The sequence below is a fragment of the Lissotriton vulgaris genome, chromosome 3_1 (assembly GCF_964263255.1).
Source record: "Lissotriton vulgaris chromosome 3_1, aLisVul1.2, whole genome shotgun sequence".
Taxonomy (NCBI): domain Eukaryota; kingdom Metazoa; phylum Chordata; class Amphibia; order Caudata; family Salamandridae; genus Lissotriton; species Lissotriton vulgaris.
Genome location: NC_141689.1, coordinates 1,620,697,883 through 1,620,714,609, shown reverse-complemented (window position 1 = coordinate 1,620,714,609; position 16,727 = coordinate 1,620,697,883). Strand labels below are relative to the sequence as shown.

The following is a 16,727-nucleotide window of genomic DNA, read 5'->3' as shown; positions in this document are numbered from 1 at the left end:
TACAGTCCCTTCTTTTGCCATTACAAGATGAAGAACTCTGACCTGAGTGACCTTATTTTAGACTGCATTATGACATTCTTCTGTGATTTTTTTCAAGGCCTTCCAGAAGAAAGGCGAACTTCACCACCTAAGAACATATTTGGATAAAATGCTCTGGGGTCCCCGCACATGGCGGGACTATTCATACCTTATGGCCATACATAGAAATCCCCTATGAGAGAACTAGTGATGTCAATTCCGGTGCAAATAGAGGATGGAAAATCCAATGATGTAATTTCCTGTGCAGATGGATGACTGGAAATCCTGTAATGTTACTTTCTGTGCAATAAAGTCTTCTTGCTTGGTGTCTTCTTTAAAATACAGTGTTGGAAGGAAAACCGTGATGCCACTTCCTATTCAGACGGATGATGGGAAATCTTGCCAGAAGGATGGTGGGAAATGTAGTGATGTCATTTTCTGTGCTGGTGGATGATTGGAAATCACATTTTACATAAGATCAGATGTAGAGCAGGCACAGATCTTGTTGCCTTCTTGTTTCTCATAGGAATAAAGTGCACCTGCCACACATTCAGGACTGCCAGAGAGCAATAGTGCAGCAGGTGCAGAGGCAACAAGGAAAATGGGCCTGTGCGGTCCACTATACACCAATTATGACTATATTTCACCACGACTCTTGTCAGGGGGGCCTTTTTCTCGCTTGTATTAGGGCCATTTTGCTATCTTGCTGTCCCACTGCACACATCCCATTCCACTATCCCAGTCCTACTTGGGAATAGGGCTGGTACAGTGGTACACCTAATGTTGAGAGAGGAGAAAATTGCACTTCATAAACCCCACTTATTGCACTGCTTGTGTAAGATGTAAGAAGAGCATAGAAGTAAACATTTACTTCTCTGCACTGCCACGCACAAACTTGTTAAAGCCTACATGATTCAAATGCAACTTCCATGGGTGATGTGAGTGAATGAGGTGAATCCTGCTGGCACGAGTAGGCCCCGTATCTTCCCCCACAGGGTACCTGTGAGCCAAAGCTTAGCAGAACGGCTATTGTGTGCCCACTGCTCTAATGTGCAAGGAGAGCTGGTCTAGAAATACCTGTCATGGATTTCCAATGGCAGCTTGGTCTTCCACGACCACACAGTGAATCAGAATTTATTGCTTGAAAAATGCAGTCATACCTTTAAAAAGGCAAATGTATCGTTGAATCGTTGAATTTATATACAGACCTGCCCCTTCTAAAAAGTTTCACCATGTGAAGAGGGGGAGGGAGTCTTTGAGAGGGTGGGACTCTCCCACTTCAAAAAAGGAAAACGACAAAAACCTCCGGATGCTGCAGCCGATGTCCAGGGAGATTGAAAAACCTGTAATGGACATCAATGGGGCAGATAGATGTACACATAGATTTCCAACTGACCTTGTGTTTCACCCTATGATATCAGCTACTCATTGGGTGGAAATGCTGTGCAACTCACGCTGTGGCAACAATAGGGTTGGCAGGTCTCTATACACAGCTATATTTTAGAGAGTTTATGTAATGGTGTGTTCCCAGTCCAAACCATTCACAAAAAACAGCACTTTGATAACATGTGACTCAATATTGGATAAAATGTATATATATCTCAAACACGTGTTTCATGCATTGGTGTGCACTACAGGTCTTTCTTACTGCATTTTTATCAATGAAATAAGGAAACTCAATTCAAAGCACAGCTAATAGGCTATTATCAAAGCTAAAGTTTAGAGGTAAAATAAATACACACGTCTGCACCGAGGGAGGGGGTTGCTCAATGATCCATTGTCCAGGCATTCAGCATGAGTTTCCCCTTCCAAGCTGTAGCCATCATAGCAGCTGAACTCCACCATGCTTCCAGCGCTCAAGTTGTCATAGGCCACCATCCCATTTGCCAGAGCTGCTGGAGCTTCACACAGAGTATCTGATGAAATAAAATAACAATTAAACAATAGGGTACTCATAAAAAAATAAATCTAATCCTTCATTTCTGTATATTCATAACACAAAGTGAAACGTGGCAATGCCTACTGTAGTTAGATTCACTGGAGGGTTGAGCAGGGTGGGTTACTAGAAAGGAGAGACCACATGGAGAAAATACCATTGGCCTAAGGGAGTAGTAGGGAGTGAGAGAGAGTCAGGAAGAAAAGGTGAACGTAGTTGGAGAGAAGGGGACTGAAGGGAGAAAGAGGACAAGAGAGAGAGAAATGGAAGCGAGGGAGAGACGAAGGGAAGTAGTAGGGGGAAAAGACATGAGAGAGGACAGGAGAAACAAAGAGAAACAGAGAAAGAGGATAGCGAGAGAGGGGTTGGGAGAGAGAACCAGAGGAGCAGCAGGAGCGAGAGAGAGGACACAATAGAGACATAAGGAAAGAGGGCATGGTAGGGGAGAGAAAGAAACAATAGAGCCAAGGAGTGGGAAAGAAAGAGACGAGGGGAGATGGAAAGAAAAACAGACAAAGAGGAAAAGATAGGAATGGGAGAGAGAAGGGGAGGGGGAGAAAGAGGAATGAGAGAAATGAAAAAGACAGGAATGGAGAGAGAGAAAGAGAGAGTGCGAGAGAGAGAGAAGATAGAGAGGAGGAGAAATAGTAAGTGTGTGAGAGCTTGAAGAGATGAACGGAAAATATGTATTTGCTTCTTGCTTGAACACTCCATTTGTTTCTACAGAAGAGTGAAGAACAATAATATATTTGGTGGCTCTTCTTTTCTGAGGCCTCAGAAAATCTAGTAATGATTGAAGGAATGCTGAAACAACGTTGAACACTCATCCCAGTACAGAGATCTGGGCCCAAATCCATTGTTTCTTTGTACACCATACCATTCCAGTGCAGACTCAGCCACATGCAAATCAGTCTTGACCCTTCTTCCCATGGGAACAGCAAGCCCGAACTGCCAGGCCAGGTCCTCCCTGGACCGGAAAAAAGCATCCTGAGACCGATTTCAGGATGAGCAAGGGACCCACGTCTGGGCATACATGTCCCACTCAGGGTGACAAATACAAAATAGTAATTGATTGACAGAAAGCTGAAACAATGTCAAACATTCACCCCTAGTACAGCGATCTGGGCCGAATCCATCATTTACGTGTTCAACATATTGAAGAGAGCAGTACACTTCTGAAAGCAGGACATCTTGCTCCACACTCCTAAATTCTTTGAGTCAGAAAGGTTTTTTTCTGTCTCTCACGTCTACCCAGAAAAGCAACAAAGTTCCATCACACTGTTGGTTAAATTATTAAAGCTATGAAATGACCAAGATGAGCACTTCACTGGTTATATTTACCTTCACAGGATGGGATGGGGGTACTCCATAAACCACTGGCAAGGCATGTGACATTTTGTGGTCCAACCAGGTGATGTCCGGAGTAGCAACTGAAGGTCACGTTACTTCTATACACATTGCCTGTTGCAACAGCGAAGGCGTTGTCGATATTTGGGATTGGTCCGCAGGTAACAACTACATTAGAATGGAGAAGTGCAAAAGAGAAATTTTAACATTTTGTAGGCTGTGGAAAAAAGACTTGTTGACTACCACATAAACCTTTGTTTAGTGCTAAAAGGCACAGAGGTCTTTTTTTTTTTACCTCGAGGCGAGGAGCTATGTTGTAAGGCTGTGCTTTTTTCCTCTGCCAATCCTGTTTTCTATTGGCAAAAAATGTATGCCTTTTTGTCGATATAGAAAAAATAAGGAAAGGTTGGCGAATGCATCATTTGCTCAGTGATGTGACAAGTCAAATCTTTGTGTATTGCACAAAGATGCTTTTCTCCTTTAATTGTGGCTTGCAAGATACTTCACTGTCTTCAAACCACTCCTGTGGTCAAAAAGCATTGCACGCTTACTGAATGTCCTAGCCAGGGCAGTCTGGTGGATACAGCAGGGGTTTTACATAGTGATTCTATGAACCTTGTTTTGCTTTCACTGATATCTCTTCTGCATTGTGCCACTTTCTAAGGTCTCTCCTAAATAGAGCATGCATTGTCTGTTGCAAGACATATCGTTTTTTTATAGTGGGCTTACAGCCCAAATATTGCTTACCATTAGTGTGCTTCATTGTCACTCTTATTTTCTTGCTCCTTATTTATTAACTGTGTGCTTTTCTTCTTTTTCTTCTGTTTGTCCCGCCCTGGAGCACAGATGATATGTCTACTACGTCTTTCCACTGCAAGTTTTTTCGGAAGCCACTATTTTCTTTTTGGTTAAGTTCTCTGCAAGAGCACATGTGTTTTCCAGCTGTCTCTCTCGTATATTTTGATGATACTCCATCTGTTGTACTACATTTTCTTTTCTCTTACCTGTGTGTTACTCCACCAGCATTGCCTTCTCACCAGTGTACTTTCTCTCCTCCACCTCCGCCTTGGTGTCTTTAGTCCATTTGAACCCCTCAACCTCTCCCTGTGTTGCTTCCCCCAGTCCACGCCCATTGTTTTGCTTCCGCCACAGAGCGCTTCTGTGTAGCATCCGCCCATCATCCCACATGTTGCTTCCACCATTCACCACAACCCCTGTGTTGTTTTCACCCCTTTATGTTGTTTCCGACTTACTTTAAAACCTACCACCATTCGCACCATCTATGTTCTTTTCACCCACCATCATCTCTCCTCATGTTGCTCCCATCCCCCCTGTCACTTTGCACCAGCCATTTGCAAAAAAAAAAGTGCTTCTACAATTTTTTTTAAATTTACTGCTCCAACTATGATCGGTAACTAAAAAGAAAAAGAAGTGGGTGTGTCATTGTGCATTTGCACATATAGGGGCCCATTAGGATGGCGGGCGGATTGCCCCCATCAGCCTGGCGGGGGCAATCGGCCCGCCATCTGCACCTACATTCCCCCCGCCATATTAGGATGGTGGGGGGGGGGGGGGCCGTGGCGGACGTGAAGACCGCGGCAGAAAAGGTTTAATATGGTGGCGGTGTCTAATAGACACCGTCAGCCATATTATGATGGGCTTGTTTAGATGCCTTTCCTGCGGGCCCCCAGAGTGAAGGAGAGGTGGGGGTTGCACACGGGGGGGTACCTGTGGTACCCCCCTGCATTTGCATAAACAAAGCGGCAGGCACCGTGTGGTGCCTGCCGCTTTGTCTATGCAAATGCATTATTGCATTTTTAGCATTGTGGTGGGCGGTGCTGAGAGCACCGCCCACCACAATGCTAAAAATGAAGGATGTGCCCGCCACTGTGGCGGGTACATCCTAATACCCCCACGGGACCCCCGCCCTTATGGCGGGCGGTCCCGTCATTCTAATAGGCCCTATAGTGTGATTGCCTAACAATTGACCAGGCTGGCCGCTTCAAAACATGTATTTTTTTAGTTCTTTAGCGATATAGTACAGCATCAGGAATGCTGTGCCGCATGCATAAAACCATTGACAGAGCCAATAGATTCTAAATAACAGACTCATTAGCTCTACAAATGCTGGTTTTGTTATTTCTTCTGCTACCTGCTTAACTGACAGAGATTTCAATACTGCCACGCTATGATGTATTGCAAGTCCTTGTGAAATGTCCTTGCCTACCCCTTTCCTTTCCAGCTTGGGAAGAGTCTCAATGTTAACACAGAAGAACTAGGACAGCAACAAAAATGTATAGTCCATATGACACAAGATGGTAATGATCCAAGTGTCCTTTGACAATTTCATCCTGGCACAATATATAATCTAAGTACCTTCAGCATGAAATGCTCATTTGTAATACATGCAAAAAGGAGAATTGTTGGATAGAATGCTGAACAATGTCATACATTCACCCCAGTACAGAGATCTGGGCCTAAATCCATTGTTTTTTGGTCACTGTGCCTACCCAGTTTGAACCCAGCCATTTGCAAATCAGTCTTGACCCTGTGCCCAATGGGAACAGTCCAGCCCGAATTGCCACGCCAGGTCCTCCCTGAACTGGAAACATGCATCCTTGGACCGGTTCCGGGTTTCACCCCTCATCAGCCAGGATAGCTTGACTCCAGTGGCATGGAGAGAACGGGACCCACGTCTGGGCATGCCGTCCCACTCGGGGTGACACATGCAAAAAGAAGAATTGATGGACAGAATTCAAAACAATGTCATACATTCATCCCAGTACAGAATCTATTTTTTTTGCTTCCCTTGCCATTCCAGTTTGAACCCAGCAATATGCAAATCAGTTTTGACCCTGTGCCCAAAGGGAACAGTCCAGTTCGAACTGCCAAGCTAGGTCCTCCCTTGACAGGAAAAACAAGCATCCTAGGACTGGTTTCGGGGTTTTACCCCTCATCAGCCAGGATAGCTTGAATTCAGTGGCGCAGTGTGCCCGGGACCCAAGCCTGGGCATACCCGGCGCACTAAGGGTGAGGAAGCAAAAGACGCAGAATTAATAGACGAGATGCAGAAAAAATCAAAACATTCACCCACAGTCAAGAGATCTGGGTTAAATCTATCATTCCTTTGTTCACCATGCTACCCAAGTTTACACCGGGCCATATGCAAATCAGACCCTGTGCCTCATGGAGTCAAGCTATCCTGGCTGATGAGGATCCTAGGATGCGTGTTTCCAGTTCAGGGAGGACTTGGCCTGGCAGTTCCAGCTGGACTGTTCACATTGGACACAGGGTCAATGAATGAACGAATTGAGTCTTATACCACGCAACTTAGCCCAAGGGCATCAAGGCGCCTAAAGATCATACAGCTTGTGAATGTTCTAGTGCCAGACTACAGATAAGCCTCTACAAAAAGGGGTGTTTTCAGAGCTTTTCGGAAGAGTGTGATGGAGGATTGTCCTGCCAGTTCAGGGGGGAGAGAGTTCCACAGCCTAGGATCCAGGGAGGAGAAGGCTCTCCCTCCCCACCTTACTTTAAAAAACCGAGGAACTGACAGAAGGTTTTTATTGGAAGAGCGGAGGGCTCTACAGGGAGAGTAAGGGTGTAGAAGGTCCCTAATGCCCTCCGAGCCTGAGCCATATAAGGCCCCATGGGCAAGACAAAGGATCTTAAACGAGATCCCGGACTGTATGGGCAACCAGTGCAGGCTCTTCCTAGCTACGGAAGCTGAAGAAAGTCTAGGGAGGTTAAGAACCAGCCTGGCCGCCACATTTTGCACTATCTGTAAGAGCTGAAGAAGGCTCTTATTGATACCTGAATAAAGCGCATTACAGTAGTCTAATCTCGAGGAGACAAGAGCCACAGTGACCTGTTTCCAAGCTTCGGGGGAGAGGAAGTGTGCAATCTTTCTCAAAACCCTGATGATCCCACAGCAGGTGGAAACAGTCCTGCTGACCTGGCGGTCAAAGGAGAGCATGGAATCGATCAGTACACCCAGATTCATGGAAAATTGAGAAGGAAGAGGACACGCCCCAAGGGACGGCGGCCACCAGTCACTAGACCAGATATCCTGGTTACCCCCGAAGATCAGGACCTCTGTCTTCTCTCCGTTTAACTTCAGGAAGTTCTGGATCATCCATAAGGAGACTGCTTCCATGCAGTTCCTGAAGTAAGAAGTGGAGAGGCTGACCGATTGAGAGAGGGCAACCATGATTTGGGTGTCGTCAGCATATGACAACACCTCTAGGCCAAAGGATCGTACTAACCTGGCAAGTGGGGCCACATAGATGTTAAAAAGTGTAGGGCTCAGGGAAGATCCCTGCGGAATCCCACACTGCACAGGTTTAGAGGGAGAGAGGAATTCGCCCAGCTTTACCCTCTGTTCTCTTTAGCTAAGGAAAGAGGTCAGGAGGTTCAAGGCTGAGCCGCCAACTCCAATCTCCCGAAGGCGGGCAATCAAGACAGAAGGAAACAGGGTGTTGAATGCCGCCGTGAGGTCGAGCAGGACCAGAAGGGTAGTCTGGCCCATGTCGACCTTCGATCGGATGTTGTTAATGACCACCGTGAGGGTGGACTCTGTGCTATGGGCTCTCTGATAACCATGTTGAGAAGAGTCCAACAAACTAGCGTCATCCAGGAAGGCGCTTAAATGATGGTTAAGGTGGGACTCAAGAATTTTAGCTGGGGCGGGTAACAATGAAATTGGGCGGAAGTTCTTCAACACCACAGGGTCCAGAGTGGCCTTTTTCAGGAGGGGTTTCACAACCGCCATTTTCCACAAGAGGGGAAATTTTCCTTTTATAATCACTAGGTTCAACACCTCTAAAACGGGAAAGATGACCACCTCCCTGCACTCCTTGAGGATATTAGGAGGGCAGGGATCCAGAGGGGAACCAGATTTCATTTTATCAAGGAGCAGGGTAAGCGATTCAGGGGTAAGGGGGGAAAGTTAAAGAGGCTGGGGCGGGGTTCACTCGCCCGACACTCAGGCGGGAAAGAGGTAGGAGGGTAGGAGACCCCTGAGTCAAAGTTGAGGGATTCAAGAGACTTATAAATATCTGCTATTTAAGTATGGAAGAAAGTGAAGATCTTATCACACAACTCCTGAGATCCCACTATGGGGTCCGGTGTCTGAGGGTTAGAGAGGGTGTCAATGATCTTGAACAGGTTTCGGGGGGAGTCTAGCGAGGACGCCAGGCTAACAAAATGAGCCTTCTTTTCCTCAATTATAGCCAATTTGTATTCTATAAGGAGGCATTTGTGCGCTTCTCTCTCCTTGGGGTCAAGGTGGACCCGCCAGCGTCTCTCCTGTTTTTCGCAACCTTGCCTTAACAGCCTGAGCGAGTCAGAGAACCAGGGTGCGGAAGGTCTCTTTCTGGCCGAGTAGTGATGTTCAGCAGGAGCCAGAATATCCACTGCTCTCGAGATGGAGTTGGAAAGTTCGAGGGCAGTATCCCCCGAGATGAGGGGCCTCAAGCTGGACAGAAAAGAGGCAAGTGTTGCATTATTAACCTCCCTATAGTTCCTTCTTAGTTCCCATTTCCTAATTTCGGAGGTGGAGGGGAGAGAAGAGAAGGATTTTAACTCTAGCGGAACAGCCACATGGTCTGACCACGCAAGAGGGATGGAAGGGCCTATTCTTGATCTAGAATCATTGGAAAAAACTCTGTCCAACGTGTGGCCGGCTGAATGGGTGGGGCTATCCACAAGTTGCATCAGGCCACACGAGGCTAAGGATTCCACCAAAAAGGAAGTATCGCTGGAGTTCATATTTTCAAGTTAATAGTTAAAATCACCTAGCAAGGTAATATTGGGTCTGTCGACAAAGGATTCTAAGATCTTTAGCAGATCATGGCTAAAGACAGACCTAGGGCTAGGGGGGCTGTACAACAGGGGGCTAGAGAAGGAAACTGTAGGGGATGAGTTAAGAGAGAAATACATAGCCTGAAAGGAGTCCGTAGGGGTGGAAAGATGTTCGGTACGACAAGTGAAGGAGTTCCTATATAAAATCCCCAAACCTCCTCCTCTTCGCCCAATTCTGTCCATCCAAGATAGAGCATAGTCCTTGGGGATAGCATCAACGAGTTCGGGACCTGAGGATTCTGACGCCCAGGTTTCCGTGATGACGACCCAAGAGGGTCTCCTAGCGGAAACAAAGTCTTTAAAGGCGATGTTGTTTTTGATTAAAGATCTTACATTAATAAGGAAACCCTCCTCAATAACCAAAGAAGGAAATTTTGGCGTCCCAGCGGTGGGCTGTATCTGTGAAGGGTTCGACGTTATGGGACAGCAATGGCTAATCATACAACTACAACTAAACTCACCAAGAAACGCCTCGAGTTGAGAGGAGTGGTGACAGGACAATCTGGGGGGCTTCAGTGCCAATAGTTCCTGGGTAGAATAGAGAGCACATCCTTGGGGGCAAACATGATGGGCGCAGACGGGCTGGACTTAGGCGCGACTTCGGCGCGCGCCCGCTGTGTGCGCCCGCTGGGCGCGGAAGGGAGCATGGAGCCTAAATAAGGCGTCGCCGTGTGGAACGCAGCGTGTGACCCTCGAAAAGCCAATGAGGGCAGGGGCTGTAAATGTCTGCCGGCACCCTCCACAGCAAACGGGAAAACCTGTGGTGGACCGGGGCGCTTGGCAAGCTAAGAAAGTGCGAGAGCGGCGGACCTCTAACAGGTCGGGCCGTCTGAAAGTGTGCAAATGAGCAAATGCGAGCGGAGATTAAGATCGGGTGAGTTTTTAAAAATTAGCACCAACAAGGTAACAGCAAAACATATTAGTCATGTGACGAAGTTAATAGAAATGAGGCAGTCAGGTAATTTAAAAAAAATTAGCAGCTACAAAATGACAGCACAACATATTAATCATGCGGCAAAGTAAAAGGAAATAAAAGGACAGTTTCAGTGAAGAGGCATCGTAATCATGCACTCACCAATAACAAGCATGGCATGGTGAACAAAAAACTATGGGGTTAGGCCCAGATATCTGTACTGGGGTGAATGTATGACATTGTTCTGCATTCTGTCCATCACTTCTTTTTGCATTTGTCACCCCGAGGGGGACGGGTATGCCCAGACGTGGGTCCCTTGCTTTCCATGCCACTGGAGTCAAGCTATCCTGAGTGATGAGGGCTGAAATCCCTAAACTGGTCCTAGGAAGCTTGTTTTCAGTTCAGGGAGGACCTGGCCTGGCAGTTCGGGCTGGACTGTTCCGACTGGGCACGGGGTCAGGACTGATTTGCATATGGCTTTGTTCAAAGTTGAATGGCATGGAGAGCAAAAAACAATGGATTTAGGCCCAGATCACTGTGCTGGTGTGAATGTATGATATTGTTCTGCATTCTGTCCATCAATTCTTCTTTTTGCATTTGTTACCCCGAGTGGGAGGGTATGCCCAGACATGGGTCCCAAGCTCTCCATGCCACTGGAGTCAAGTTATTCTGGCTGATGAGGGGTGAAACCCCGAAAGCGGTCATAGAATGCTTGTTTCCAGTTCAGGGAGGACCTGGCCTGGCAGTTTGGGCTGGACTGTTCTCATTGTGCACAGGGTCAAGGCTGATTTGCATATGGCTGGGTTCAAAATTGAATGGCATGGTAAGCAAAAAACAAAAAGGGTTTCGTCCGGGCAAATCTACCATAGATCAATGCCTTAACCTATACCTCATTACTGCCAGATATACACTAGCTAAGGAGGGGGCACTATACTCAGCCGTTATGGACCTCACAGCTGCGTTCGACCGTGTGAATCGTAGTAAGCTGTGGGTAATATTAGGTGAGCTTGGGGTAGACCTGGGATTAATAAATATCCTGCAAGTGCTCCATAGTAATGCAACAGCAGCAGTACGATATACACAGGAGGGGAAGGTGACGGAGTAATTTAATTGCTCGAGTGGGGTAAGACAAGGCTCTATACTAGCGCCGTTTTTGTTCACCTTATATATTAATGGCGTAGATAAGTCACTACATGAAATCAGGGCAGACTCACCCAGAATAGGGTAAAAAGTGCTCCCGGTTCTGCTTTACGCAGATTATGCGGTGCTCCTTGCTCTAACCCCACATGGTCTACAGATTTTAATTGATGGTTTTGTTGAGTTTATGGAAAATTTGGATATGTCTCCTAACCGAACAAAATCATATGCTATGGAGATGGGGAAAAAGGCAAAAAACGCATATAATATGTCATAGGTTCACACGTTTTGGGCAAAGTTCCAGTCTTCGTATACCTGGGAATGCTATCAGATGGCAACTTGAATTTCAAACATTTATTAAAGGAGAAGTGCTTGGCCTTGAAAAAGTCTACAGGCTCTATAACAAACTTTGCATACAGGTTAGGATGTTGGACTCCGGATATGATTCTTAAGATCTACAATTCAATCTGCTGTGCCAAGGTGTTATATGGAAGCTAGGTCTGGGGTTTTATTACGACTAATGACTTACAAAGAGAAAAAAATAATTATTTAAGGGGTTTACTGAAGGTCCTTCAAAGTATCCTGGTATTTTCTGTCCATGAGAATTGGACGTTAAATATATATATTACCAGATAGCAGTCAAGCCCCTCTTATGTTGGCTCAACTGCTGGACAAACATAGAGGCAGGCTTCACAAGGATGGTACTCCAGGATAGTTTATCCTTAAACCATTCAATGGGAATTCCCTTTATAAAATATGTAAAGGAGTCTTACATCAAGTTAGGCCGGGCAGACTTGTTCAATACACCAGAATCAATTAGATCAAAGGACAGGGTTGAGATTAAAGCCCTACATCTAAGGTTTGCCATGGTAAATCGAGAGGCTATTGAACTTGCTAAACCTACAGGGAGAGCCCATACACTAGTAAAGACAACCCTGGGAATTAAACCTTATTTAAAGTTAATGACAAACCCACACAATACATTTTTAATTACCTGTTTTAGGTTAGATTTTTTCCATCAATTACTAGCGGTACCAGCAGGTTTTGTTACAAATATCGAAGAGGGGGGGGCGTGGCCAGCAGCCGGAGGGAATAGTCGCCTGTTAGAGCGGCTCCCAGCCCTCGCCTGAATATCCGTCTCTAACATCCGTTTGCCGGCGGGGGACTCCCCTACAATCGGGAGGTCCCCAATGTAAACCCTCAGTGCACATCCAGGAATCGAAGCTGGCCTGGTGGGAGACGCCGTGAGGAGGAGCGAGCTCGGTAAAGTGCGGTCCCCAGCTCCTTCAAGATGGCGACCGACACGGAGCTCCGGCTCGGAGATGAGCTCACCTCTGGCGCCTGAGAAGGGAGCGGCCTCGCAGGAGTGAAGCCTACTCCTCCAGCATCAATCGGAGCTGACCGGACACCCTCCGCAGTTGAGAGAGAGAGACATCACGTCGCCCAGAGACCCTGGAAAGGCACATCGGGGAAGTCTCTGCACGCCGCGCGAACTTTGGGGCGGCACCTACGAGACACCCCGGCTTCTGGGCCTAGACACTCCGGAGGCCCAGCGACCGGATCCTTCCGCCTTCTCCCTCCCTGATCCCCGAGAGACCTCCAACACACCTGGGGACTCGTGGTGCTACCTGGAAACTGCAGCACCGCTACTTGGGGGAGGTAGCGGCAGACATCCGGATTTGGCACTTTCAACATATATCCCCAGACTACAGGATTCGACGCTTGGGGCCCGCGACGTTCCAAACCACGGCGCGGCGAGCCTCAGCTGGGCCCTGCATCCTAAGGGTAAGATTTGCGGGTCTATACCCAAAGCGGCCCCCGTGGTGACCCGGCATGTTTGCCCCCCCCCCCCCCCCCCCCCTTGCAGCGGTAGTACCCCAGTGGCGAGAGTGCATAATGGACTGGACCCTCGGTGGCTTGGGCAGCCCAGTCCACCCGCGGCACTCCATATTTCTACGCATCGGAGAGCCTAGGCCTTGAAATACCGAGCCCAAAACTGTGAGAGCCCGGGGGAAGTTGGAGCCCCTTGCCTCCCCTGGATTGAGGACTGGTGAATATCCCCAGGCGGGTGCCCATTTCGAGGAACTCGAGTAGTGCGAATGCAGCAGCGGCTAGATTGGTAGGTAGCACGGCCTTTTGCCTCACGGCGGGTTCTGAAAAGAGGGCCCAGAGATTGGACAGTTCTTCATTGTGGACTCCTCACAGTCGTCTAGCTGGCAGGCTAAGTGAAAGGCGGACCTTGCCTGAATTAGGGAGAGTTCCCTCCACTGCCAGATAGCCCTCATGTTTGCGCCTGCCGATCCTAGGAACAGGTGCTGCGGTTCCAGATGGCATCAAATAAGGGGACCAGGCCGTCTATCCAGAGGCAGATCAACAAACTCTCATGGGGTTCCAGGGGGAGAACAAAGACACAACCTCGGCTGGGGACCCAAAACCTACGTCCCCATCGCCAGCAGCGAAGTCTCTTACCCTGGAAGACGTTATGGAGGCGATCGTTGTGGTCCGGTCCTCCCTCGAAACCCGTATTGATTCGGTAAACATAGAGGTTACCCTACTAAGGGCAGACCTCCGTAAAATGGATACCAAGGTTAAAGATGTAGAGAGCAAAACCGCAGCCCTCACGGACGATACTTCCACTCTCCAGCAACAGGTGGCCCAATTCCAGAAACAACGGCGGCAAATGGGTGACCTTCTGGATGACTATGAAGGGCGGGCGAGACGGAACAACATCCGTATTTTAGGGGTTCCGGAGCGGATGGAGGATCAGGCAGCAGATCTTTTTGTTGAGGACTTGGTCATGAAACACCTCCAGCCAAAACATCTCTCCAGCTACTTCTCAATTGAGCAGGCACACAGAATCCCGGGAGGGAAACCGAAGCCGGGCCCACCCCCCGCCCCATCATCGCGAGGGTCTTCAATTTTCGGGATCGAGATACCATCCTCCAAACGGCTCTATCGGGGCCGCCTCTACACTTGGAGAATGTCCGCATCACGATTTTCACAGACTTTACAATGAAGGTGCAGGCACGGCAACGCAGTTTTCTGGAAGTTAAAAAGGCCATGCGAGACAAACACATAAAATATTCTATGCTCTTTCCTGCAAAGCTGCGTGTAGAGTCGGACGGTAAGGCCTGGTTTTTCCTATCTCCGAGTGAAGTCTGGGACTAGCTGGAGGGCTGGCGCCAGGTGGGAAGGTCTCCGAAGGATCCTGGTACTTTAGATGATCATCCAAATCACGACATTCCGCCGGAAAGCCAGGAACTATTCACTGCTACCAACAACGACGAGCAATGAGATCTTTCCTCCGCTCCAGAATTAACCTGCAATAATGTCGAGAAGTTGTATGTCCAAATTGAAGCTCTTGGTGTCGTTCTCGTTGTGGGCAGCAGACTGCCTTTTGGCACATATTTCCTCTCTCTGCGAGCTCTTCCTTCGGCCCAGACCGGGATGCAGTGACTGACTGAACAGTGTTCTTCGTAAAACGTGGATGTGCACTGGGTTATGGTTTTGTTATGAATCTTATCTATTAATAGGATAATGTTGGTCCCAGGCGAGAGGCATCAACGGCTCACCAGGTACCCCTGCAATGGTTGGGAGGGCGACAGCTACTATGGGTTTGTTTAACTGTTGGTTTTTTGTTTGAGAAGGAAGCACACTGTAGTATCGAAATTTCTTGGTCAAGGAATTACTGCCACAAGTTGATCCTGGCATGGCTCGTAGGGGTGGAATATGAAGCAACTCACTTCTCCGCTCCGCTTTTACCCTCACTTTCACTATGCCAGACCTCCTTAATCACAAGTTGACAATAATGACGTGGAATGTCAACGGTCTGGGTAATAAAATAAAAAGAGGAGTGGTACTCCAATTTACTAGGCGGCATGCTCCAGATCTAGTCCTCTTACAAGAGATGCACTTAGTGGGTAACTGTTGTCGGGCACTTCAGTGGGGCGTTATAAATTACTGGTACATACAGGTTTTACCTCTGGTTCCCGTGGGACAGGGATCCTTGTTAAGAAAACTCTGACGCTTTCGCTCACAAACACATGGGCTGACCGGCTGGGGAATTTCGCCGTCCTTGAGGCGATCTGGGAAGGCAGAACCTTGAATGTAATTTCCGTTTACCTCCCGCCGGTATTGGGTAGTGAGGCACTGCGAGTCCTAGGCAAAATTATTTTAGACCTTCCCCAGGTAATAGGGAGTGACTTTAACCTCACCATGAATGATCAAATAGGCAGACACCCACAGAGGCATTCCCACAAGCTGAGTTTAGACTTATCAGACTTCACACAAGGGATAGGACTTGAGGATCTTTGACGACTGCAACACCCAGCCACTCCCCACTACACTCACTACTCGAATGCACATAAAAATATGTCCCGAATTGACTATTTTCTCAGCCCGGTGACAGATGTGGGATATCTTCGGAACATAAAGGGACTTCCCCGCGGAATATCGGATCATTCTCCCCTCAGTACTATTGACCTTACTTATCACCATCCACTTTCCCGTGGACCGATTGTTATCAGCCTGTGGATTCTGAAAGTTCCAGATATTAAAGATGACCTCATTGAGCAGGCAGAACTCTACTTTTCAGAGAACGTGGGCTCAGTATCCTCAGCTATTTTGATATGGGAGGACTTTAAAGCAGTTCTCAAGGGCAGGGCCTTGTCACTCAAAATTGGCTATGTGCGTAAATATAATGACCAGGTGAGGCAGGCCGAAACTGACCTGATACACCTTGAATCTGCTCACAATGTAGATCCCTCGGAAGAAGCAGCCCAACTACTCCCGACAAAACAGCAGGAGTTTAGGTCACTGGCTTCGGAGTTGTCAAAGGCTCGGCTCCTTCACACATGCCACAGGATCTATGAATTAGGAGATAGAGCTGGCAAAATGTTGGCATGGTGGAACGTAGAGATCAAGGATCTCGATGGGTCCCCCTGCTTCTTCGGTCAGATGGTTCCCGAGTCACAGACCCCCAAGAGGTGGCCGAAGCATTTGACGATCACATAGAGCAGGTCTATACGGCCAAGGCGCACTATACTGCCGAGGAATCTCGGCTACTCCTTGAAGAGATGCACCTGCCAACCATTTCGGTAGAGGAGAGAGAGGTACTTGACGCTGAACTCACAATTGATGAAGTCCAGAACGCCATATTCGCAATTAAATCTGGCAAAGCCATGGGCCCCAATGGCATTCCCATTGAGTTTTTGAAGGCCACAGCCCTAGATATAACCCCACACCTGAAACAAATGTTTGAGGAAAGCCAGGAGAAAGGCATTTTACCACAAGACCAAAGACTGGCCTCCATCGTAGTTCTTCCCAAGCCGAATAAATCAGCTACGGACTGTGGCTCGTATAGGCCAATTTCGTTGATAAGCTCGGAGTCTAAGGTCCTAGCTAAACTCCTAGCTACCAGACTCCTCACAGTCCTCCCATCACTAATGCATGCCGACCAGTCGGGGTTTCTCCCTGATCGTAATACGGCCCTAAACCTCCGAGGATTTAATGACA

The 16,727-nt window shown here is 47.8% G+C and overlaps 1 protein-coding gene across 2 annotated transcripts in view; it reads right to left on the bottom strand.

Moving 5' to 3' along the window:
* The window catches only part of SVEP1 (sushi, von Willebrand factor type A, EGF and pentraxin domain containing 1), a 1,018,759-nt gene that overhangs the window by 86,392 nt on the left and 915,640 nt on the right, over positions 1-16,727 (bottom strand). For both annotated transcript variants that reach the window (XM_086962106.1, XM_086962105.1), the window contains 2 exons: positions 3,296-3,469; positions 1,761-1,934 (listed from right to left, as the gene is read on the bottom strand). In XM_086962106.1, coding sequence (XP_086818232.1) covers positions 1,761-1,934; positions 3,296-3,469 — 348 coding nt within the window. The remainder of the gene's footprint in view (positions 1-1,760; positions 1,935-3,295; positions 3,470-16,727) is intronic.